Source organism: Aegilops tauschii, chromosome 5 (genome assembly GCF_002575655.3).
Source record: "Aegilops tauschii subsp. strangulata cultivar AL8/78 chromosome 5, Aet v6.0, whole genome shotgun sequence".
Classification (NCBI taxonomy): domain Eukaryota; kingdom Viridiplantae; phylum Streptophyta; class Magnoliopsida; order Poales; family Poaceae; genus Aegilops; species Aegilops tauschii.
The window spans coordinates 392,837,996-392,847,649 of record NC_053039.3 but is presented as its reverse complement, the minus strand read 5'-3'; the positions used below and the strand labels follow the sequence as shown (position 1 = coordinate 392,847,649).

Below are 9,654 nucleotides of genomic sequence, written 5' to 3'. Positions count from 1 at the left end.
TATATAATACTTTGAAAATAAATAGAACATTTTATATTTAATTTAAATATTCAATGGGCCTTAAAAGGCCAAGAGGTGGAAGGCAACTTGGGCCACAAGGGTCCAAGTAGGAAGGCGCCCCCCTTTCCTTGTGTGTGTGGGGGGGGGGGATTCGATAAGGGGAGGGAGTCGAACTCCCTCTCCCTAGGCCGGCGCCCTAAGGGGGACTTTTCCCCCTTGATGGCTGCCCTCTCCCTCCCCTATAACCTATATATACTAGAACCCTATGCATATACAAGTTTTGGAGCCTCCTCTAGTTGATCTAGTTCTAGTTCTTGTTGGTCCTAGTTGACTAATTAGAGCTAGCCCTAGCCACCTCTAAGCCAGATAATTAGAAGCCCCGTGTAGTTCTAATATCCTCCCTCTAATTCTCCGACGACGATTAGCTCTGGACGGCTAAGCGCCGCCGGATCGTGAAGAGCGTACGCTTGCAACCAAGTAGAGAGGTCGTGCTTTCGGTCTTCTATTCGAGGGACGTTCGAGGGCAGTTCGCGGGATCATCATCGACGTTCGAGGGACTCCAAGTACGATATACACCGACTCGTCTACTTCCGCTGCACTACCGGAGTTGGTAACGATCGTTGTTCCAAACCCTATATGCATCTTCATATTGTTCCTGGGTGCTCGTATGACGATTTTTTTTTCTACTACGTCTCTGAATAGAACAAGTATTTGAAGAAATGTTAAACAAGTATTTGATAAAAATATTTATCATGTATAGAAAAATATTGAACAAGTATTTGAAAAAATGTTGATCATGTATATAAAAATATTGAACAAGTATTTGAAAAAATGTTGAGCAAGTATTTAAAAAATATTGAACATGTATCTGAAAAAATGTTGATCATGTATATGAAAATGTAGAATGAAAAAAGAAGAAAATGTTGAACAAATGTTTGAAAAAATGTTGATCATGTATATAAAAATGTTGAACAAGTATCTGAAGAAATGTTGAACATGTATATAAAAATGTAGAATGAAAAACAAAGAAAAATGAAACAAATTGGAGAAGAAAAAAGAAAAGAATGAAAAATCAAAGAAAAATCGGAGAAGACCGGAGCCCTGGCGCCTCTAGTAGGTCGCAAATCTACAACTAACCAGTAACTTCACGTGGAGACCAGGTTTCGATCCCTTGGTGCTCTCTTTTAGTCCCGATATTTTTCAACCTTCGCATGCTAAAATGGGCCGGCCTGACACTGCTTCCTTGACGCAAGACATCCCTACATAATCGCTTAATGCGATAAATAGTCGTTGCACCTATCTGGCAGTGCGTGCATGCACTTTAAAAATTGTGATATTATTTTAATATTGCTCAGGCACAGGCAAGACTCTGGGAATGAACCAAACAACTTCTTTTCAGGCTGCATGTTAGGTCGAAGTCACAAGAATTTCTAGTGCCTGTCAGACACTTAACTTTTTTCACGCAGGTTGCTAACCAAACAGCCCATGAGCGTGAATAATTACATAGCAATGCAAGTTTATAAGAACCGAAAGCAACACAGATCCAAACATTTTTTTCTCTCTTTTGCCCGCTTTTTTTCTTTTTGGTGTTTTTAAATTTTTTGTTCGACATTTCAAAAAAAGTGTTCCCGATACTATTTTTTTCACAAATTCAAAAAATGTTTGTGTTTTTAGATATTAATCATTTTTTCAGAAAATGTTTAGTATTTCAAAATTATTCATGTTTACGGAAATCTGATATATTTTTTTCTAAAATAGAATATTTTATGAAATGCAATTTTTTCACATTTTCCTAACAAATTTTGGAAAAATACAAACATTTTAAATGTTTGCGAACATTTTCTGAAAATCACACAAATTTTAACATATGAACCTTTTTTAAAACGGAAAAAATCTTTTGAAACTCTTAAATTTTTTCTTGAAAACGTGAACAGTTTTTAAAAATTCTGAACGAATTTGGAAATAGGAACATTTTTTGAAATTTGCAAACAATTTTTGAAGAGAGGAACAAGTTTTGGAACCACATAAGTTTTTTGAAAATGCGAACCTGTTTTGGAATTGCAGGTTTTTTTCGATAATGTGAACAATTTCAGGAAATATGAACATTTTTTTGAAAATAAGAACATATTTTGAAATTTGCGAACAATTTTTGAAAATAGGAACAAAGTTTGGAAACCCAAAACTGTTTTGAAAAGGTGAACAATGTTTGAAACCGCGGAACAAATTTGGAAACATGAACAATTTTTGTAAACACTAACATTTTCTTGGAAACAAAAACATTTTTGAAATGTGAAATTTTTTTGAAAATACAAATATTTTTTGGAGACAAGAACATTTTTTGAAACCGAGATTTTTTTTGTAAAAAGCGAACCTTTATATAAATTTGTGAAATAATTAAAAAAACATGAACATTTTTTAATAAAAACGAAAAAGAAAAATAAACGGAAAATGGAAAAAGAAACAGGAAAAATATAAGAAATTGAAAAATAAAAACCGGTTCAAGAAGATCCTAGTAGGTTCCCAAAACCGGAAAAACCTGCTAGGAAACTCCTGGAAGGTTCCCAAAACCGGGATGGCTGAAGCGATGGGCAGGCCGGCCCAGATCCCCTCGCTCGCGAACCTTGTGCGAAATCTCGACAACTTGACGCAATGCACGTCATATAGGATTTTCCGTGTCGCGGGTCTTTATTTATTTATTTAGACTTTACGCTATTATGTGCTAAGACTATGAGTATTAGCTGCCAAGCTGGGGTCAACTAATTTTTTGGGCTCTGGTCAGATAGAACTTTCTGTAATGGTATTAGCTGAAATATTAAATTATGAGGCTCATAGCAGTGCCAAATTTTCTTTATCTCTAGGTGTAGGTAGACATGTGTGGTTCCTTCGACCACATGATATTGTAACAATTCCGTTGAACTTGTTTTGAATAAAGAATCGTTATACCTCTAAAAAAAGCTGAAATATTAGATGGCATTGGTTGGAGGGGTTGCCGGACATGAACACTGCACGACACACTCGCCCACTCGCAGTCGGAGCTAGTCCATGGGGGCCATGGCGCGAAGCTCGCGGGAGCGACAACTAGAGGGACGAGATCAAGCAGCTGATGTATCAGTACGGGCGTGGGGGCGGCGGCGTGCCGGGTAGGGTGAGGGTGAGGGCGCGACCGAGGCAGGGAGCTGCGCCATGGGCGGAGGCGCGGAGGAGCAGCAGGGAGGAAGCGAGAGGGAGCTGAAATTTTTCTCCAGCCCGTTTCGGTAAAATTTATCCTCTCACACGTTTTAGGGGATCAACTAGGTGCGACATAAAAAAATTAAGTCCAATTTATCCTCCACTAATGCCGGATAAGGAATCGGTTAGAGTTGCCCTTAGCCGTTAAGTACTTTTATGTAATAGATAAATATCATTCTTACATCGCAAAGCGACCATAATAAGGCAGCCGCTCCCTATCAAATAGTCAACCTAAACTTGTGAGGAATGTCATCTTAGCCAGTGATCATACAAATTGGAAACACTACGAGGCGGGTATACAAGTTAGACACTCCTTGAATGGTTGATCATGTAACACGCGCAAAACGAACAGTAAGGAGATGTTTGATTGCCTCATCATGGCAATGTAGCCAGGTAAGGCAGAGAGACAACATGAGTATTGCTAAGAGCATCTACAGCCGGGTGCTTCAAACCCTCCTCAAACGTCCCGGTGGGCCGTCCGGTCACTGACTGGTCACAGTTTTTTTACTCAGACGGACGGCTCAAACGGGCCTCAAATGTCCGGGCTGACCAGCATCCCTCATATCCAGCTTAAATATGGGGCGGATATGGGGGCGCCTGCGCGCGCCCGGGCACGTCCGTCATGTCGGACTGGTGGCGGGGTCACACGGGGAAACGCCCGGAAACCCGGCGCTCCGAAGCTCGTCTCCTCTGTCGGACCGGTGGCGCCGCTCCGACGGGCCGCATACTGCCTAGCCCGGCTATTTAAGTCGACCGGCGGCACCGAAACCTTAGCATCCATCCATATTTTCCTCCGCCTGTCTGTCGCCGCCGCCACTTTCCACTCCACCCGTCTGCCTAGTAGCCATGCCCCCACGCCGCAGGGTGAGGAGCGAGCCATTTCTAACGCCGGAGCGCCGGCTCGAGCTCCTTGAGCAGATCCGGGCTAGGCACGAAGCCCGGATCGCCGCAGGGCTACTTCCGGATGTAGTGGATCCGGAGGAGGAGTTGGAGGAGGAGGAGGATGAGCCGGAGGAGAAGGATCTGGGGGACGTTGGCGACGCGGATCTGTAGGCGGAGCAGCAGGCCATCCTCCATTCCCTTCAGCCATAATCGGCCACGGAGGACAGACGCCGTCGCCGGCAGGAGATGGAGGCGCAAGAGACCGCGGAGGAGGTGTAGATGTTCGTCTACATAGATGAGGTTGAGCTGGAGGAGGATGAGCCGGAGCTCTCCTACCCGCCCGTCCAGCCAGCGCCCGGCACTGTCATCGTGGACATCTCCGATGACAAAGACTAGCTAGGGTAATATACGTAGGATTTCTTTTACATGCTTTGTATGGATATAGGGGAAGAAATATGAAAGAGACGGATGCAGAGTGGCTAATCTGAGACGTGACCGGTTACTGTCTGCGGACACGCGCGGTGATGTCCGCACGCGTTTGAGGGGTCAGATTTGCAAAGTCTGGTTGTAGATGCTCTAATTAGGTGGACAAGAGAATCTGACAACGAAGACAAAGAAGACCCTTTTGTTATTCTACGTGCACTCTTCCGTAAACTAAAACGTGCATTCCTACGTCTGAAAGTAAAATAAACAAAGAAAAATCTTCGAATTCAAGAACGATTACTGATGAGAAATCACGCATGTACTCATCGCATGCGGACCACCTCATTGTTTGGTAGTAGCTCGTTTACTGCATAACATATTCAATAATCTGTTTCATATTGTGTAGAAGATTTCTTACGTATGACATCTTGTTGAAGTTGTAACAAAAGGTTTCACAAATATATATTTTTGAGTTGGTTTCACATGTGTTGATATGCACCAGAATGCATCATGACTTACCGATTTGCTTCATGAAATTTCTGCTATATCTTCCGCTCACTGTAACTCTAGCTAAGCCGCTGAGACCAAAGTAGCAAGTCAATTGGTATGAGGAAACTTCTTGGCCGGAGTGGACGAAGATAACCTCCCTGTGTGGCGGAGGTTCGGGTGGTGTACTGGGTCGGGAGTAGGATGAGCTGGTTATGGAGAGGAAGCTCTATGCTGATGCAGTCTATAAAAGAGTTCTCTTTTGAAATAGGCTCTTCCCCTGCTTTACAGATAAAGTCCCAACAAAAATATGCTAAAAGTGCAAAAAAGTGAAAAATAGATCTGTTAGAGCATCTACAACTGCGATGGCCAAATCCGGCCCCTCAAACGCCCGCGGACGCGTCCGCGGGCACTGACTGGGCATGCCTCATATTTGTCACTTTGCATCCGCGTATCTCATATCCGGCACCTTATATCCATACTACACATGCAACGTTGATCTACTCTACGTGATCAAATGACGGACAATAAAAATCGGCTGCAAAGGAACACAAAATCGGCTGGAAAGGAGCACAAAATCGGCTGCAAACGGACATTAACAAACTTCGCCACATCCAAAAGATCATAGTTCGTCACCAGACAAGTTCTTAAACTTCTACAACTAAAAACTATATAAACATTGAGGAGGGGGGGGGGGGGATCACCACTTCCTCGCCGGACATTTGCCCTTCCGGTCGCCAGCGCAGCTGTAGGCGTCCATGGCCGGTGGAGGGTCTTGGTCGTCCCACGAGGAGGTGCAGTTGTCGCCGTCGTCGGAGTCGGAGTCAGAGAGGACGATGAGCCCCTTCATCCAACGGACCGCCCTGTCATGCTCTTGCTTCAACCTAGCAACCCGAGCCTTCTCTGCCGCTGCCTCCTTCGCCTCAGTGCTCCGACTGCTCAATAGCAAGCCGGAGCACCTTGGTGTTCTTCCGTCAGAGGCGGCGAGCGTCCATCTCCGCCGTCGTGAGGGAGCCGCGGTAGACCCATGCGAAGAGACGCGCGTCCTCATCGAGGTCCGCACCCGTCCCGCGGCGGCGGCGCGCGCCTCCGACTCCGGAGTGCCTGCAGGCCGGCGGCGCGGTTAGAAGCACCCACCAATGGCCGCGTGGAGGAGTGACCGGCGAGGGAAGGAGACGGCGCGATGCCGGCACGAATTTTGTTGTCCTGGCGTCGCTGTGCGCGAGCCGGGAGGGTCCAGCTCCGGTGTCCGCACTGCACCGGCGCGGGAGCTACGTCGACGCTCCAGATCCGGAGTTGCTGCCGTTTTCCACCTTGGACCGCTCCAGCGCGATGCGGAGGGCATCTCCTCCTCGTAGTCGAGCTCGGAGCCGGAGTCGCTGCCGGAGCTGCTCATCGTAGTGGATGGGATCGGAATCGGAGAGCGAAAGAAGTGGACAGAGCGAGAGAGAGGGAGAGACTGAGCTAGGGTTTGGAGCAAGGCGCCCGGATTGGGGTTTTTTATGGGACAGTTGTGGGGTCGGTGGTGGGCCGGGCCTGTCAGGCGGACACGCCCGGACGTGCCATATCATTCCTATATTTGGGCTCGATATAAGGGGTGCGAGTCAGTTCGGGCGTTTGTTTGCGGTTTGAGAGGTTCGGTTGGGTCAATTTTTTTTTACCAGCCAGTGACTGGATGGCCTGTTCGAACGTTTGAGACGGGTATAAGAGACCCTGCTGTAGATGTTCTTAGGGCGACAACACAAACATTGCCGAAAAGTGAAGAAAAGTAAGGGATGCTTATAGAAAGTTGGTAATTATGAATCGAGATCTTTACCGCAGATGTTTGTTTAAAGATTTAATTTATATGGTTCGAATGATACAAAGACATTACCACACGGGCAAAGGAAAGATACAAAGACATTGTAAAAAAAGATATAAAAACAACGGTGCTATACTTTATAGTTATCATCATCTCCCTGGGGATTGGTGCCTTCTCCCACTAAATCATTTTCCATTTGGTCCCTCTTGAACAGGCTCCCCTGATAAAGTTGGTAGAAGTGTTCTGCCATAAGCCACGCGATGGTTTTCAAGTCAGGGCCACTGTTGAGCTTCTCGGCGTGGATCTTCCTGTTGCAGTTGCTGGCTGCGTAGACAAGGATATCCGTCCACACTTCAAGCAGAAGTTTCACCGGGTTAACTGTGCCATCTTCCTCCATTCTTAGCAGCTGCTTAGCAAGTTCAGCCACATAGGGGAGACGAGGAGCATCATAGGTGAAGCCTTTGCTCTCATACTTATAATATAGTTTTTTTGCAAGCTCCTCTCTGTCACTGATCCTGGAATTGGAATCGGGGGGATCTCGTATGCGGAACAGATTCTTGAGCGTAGCACGGAGGTCCATGTTTTGATGCCTATCAGTCGATAGCCAAATGCGTTCTAGATGTGCACAGGTTAGCTGGCACAACCTGTTGTGGGAGCGGCCTGGCATCATGTCTGGTTGTTCCACGAGAAGAAAAATCATGTGGTTGGATATCACCTTGATCGCCTTCACATTATCCCGTGCCTCCTCTTCTTTAGCTCCCTTGCTCTTGGCGAGGAAAACATCGCTGGCAATGTGCCAGATGATGATGCACTCCTGGAACTCGACACTGAGGGAGTCTTTGAATATGCTGCCTTCTTTGAGCAAGTTCTCGCGAGCCAGTGATTCCTCACCCCACCTGTACTTGAGCATGCCCAGGGAGTTCACCCCCCGCCCCCCATTACTGAACATCTTATTCATATGTTCAGAGATAGAATCCTTGACATGTTCCGGCATCTCAATAACCCATGAGTAATGCCCCCTGTTCCAAAGCTCATTTAGTTTCCGCCCTACCATCTTGGCCAAACTGCCAAGCAGAGGCCTAGTGTGTGCACTATCAGAGCGAGTGCAATAGTGCAGCATGTTGTACTGTCCCATGGTATATGACCACCTCCTTGATCTGTACCGGCTACCTCCTCCTACACTGACAGGATGGTGAAGATATGCAACGACACGCCTAAGACGGTCCCATTTTTTATTGCACAGAGATTGGTAACGAAGCCAGTGCCATCTTGTGGTACTCAGGAAGGCAAATGTCCAGGAGGAGCCTAGGGCGTTCAGGAGTGATACCATCTCCATGAACAAGGCACAACCATACAATATGTAGGTGATGTCGACATCAACTCTGCGGTGGGCATCCTTGTCAATGAACATAAAAAGCAGCAGTGAGACGGCAATGGCGAGCGGCGAGATAAGACGTACCAAGTAGCCGAACCAGGCGTGGATGACAGGTGCCTTGGTGTACATCATGTCATACATGAGGGAGAGCTCAATCTCCATCAATCGCCATAAACTGACCTCGAGTATCTTCCTGGTGCTGTCTTGGCCGTGTGAATCTGAATCATCTCTCATCACCGGATAATCAACTATGGCACGCTTGCATATGTAGAACAGCGAATGAGCTCGTCGCACAAGGGATTCTTCATCGAACTCGCCATCCTTGAACACTTCATCGTGAGGGTGGAAATGTCCATGATTCACATGCATCATAGCACGTGGTTGCTCCTTGATAGAGGCTCGGATCCTGTCGAGGTTGCTGTGCATGACCGCCCATGCTTTCTCCCAATACTTGACAGCACCAATGGCTAACATCAAGACGGAGGCAAGCCTGAGCAATGCTCCCCTATCCGCGATATACTCGTAGAGGATATACACGGCTCCAAATACCTGAAGGATGGCACTCACCATGTGCCACTTCCAGAGGTCATTGTCCTCTAGAGAGTAGCCAGTGATGTTGTCGGGGCCCCCGAGGTGCAGCAGGAGGAACGGCGCCCAGAACGCGACGATGGGGTGCTCGCGTGGCCCGCCCTTGAGGGAGAGGTGGCCGAGGGCGTATGTCGCCGTGTAGTCAGCCAGCTGATACGCCAGCCAGAGCAGAAGACGTAGCACAGGGTGGCCTCCATGCCTGCGGATCCCGGCAAAGAGGAAGAGGGTGATCTGGCACCCGAGGCTGAAGAGCACCAGGATCTGAATGGACCAATGGTTCCAGAACTCCCAGGGCCAGGGAGCCATTGCTCCTGTCCTCAGTCCTCACAGGCCGGAGGACTAACGTGCCTACAATTACACGAAATATATACACAAATCATTAAGCTACGCTCCTGCTTTCAAATGCCCTGCTCTTAGCAAAATATACGTACGTAAACATAGGATACAATGCGGCTAAACTACGTTTGCCCGATCACAATTCACAAATGGTAACGTACGTAAACATACCGTCGTCAATAACCACTCTACTGGTTTCCGGCCGAGAAGAGGATGCAGCCGGCGGCGGCGAAACAGGAAATGGTGGAGAGAGTCAGACTCGTTACTTGACTCCCGAGTAGTGACCTAGTAGGAGTAGCTAAACTGGAAGAAATATGACAACTCCATACGCGAATGACTCCATGCACGAGGGTTCCAACGAATCCATCAACCATTTAGTGCAAACACACACAAAAAATACCATCAACCATGTTCCCGAGCTCCGACCCATGTGGCGGCGGACGGCAGGCAATACAAACCGGCGGATATGCCAAAAGTCCCAAGCCCACTGTGGGGCTTTTCCTTAACATAGCGTGGTTAATTTGTAGTAGTTGAG

The 9,654-nt window shown here is 47.1% G+C and overlaps 1 protein-coding gene across 1 annotated transcript; it reads right to left on the bottom strand.

Annotated features, from left to right (window-relative positions):
- Window positions 1–6,950: 6,950 nt before the first annotated feature.
- LOC141022911 (uncharacterized) lies at window positions 6,951–9,089 on the bottom strand. Its single transcript, XM_073499192.1, has one exon. It carries the CDS (start codon window positions 9,087–9,089, stop codon window positions 6,951–6,953), a length of 2,139 nt encoding a protein of 712 aa, XP_073355293.1.
- Between the last annotated feature and the right edge of the window lie 565 nt (window positions 9,090–9,654).

Coding starts and splice junctions, on each gene's coding strand:
- LOC141022911 (XM_073499192.1), bottom strand. CDS start 9,089: ATGGCTCCCTGGCCCTGGGAGTTCTGGAACCATTGGTCCATTCAGATC.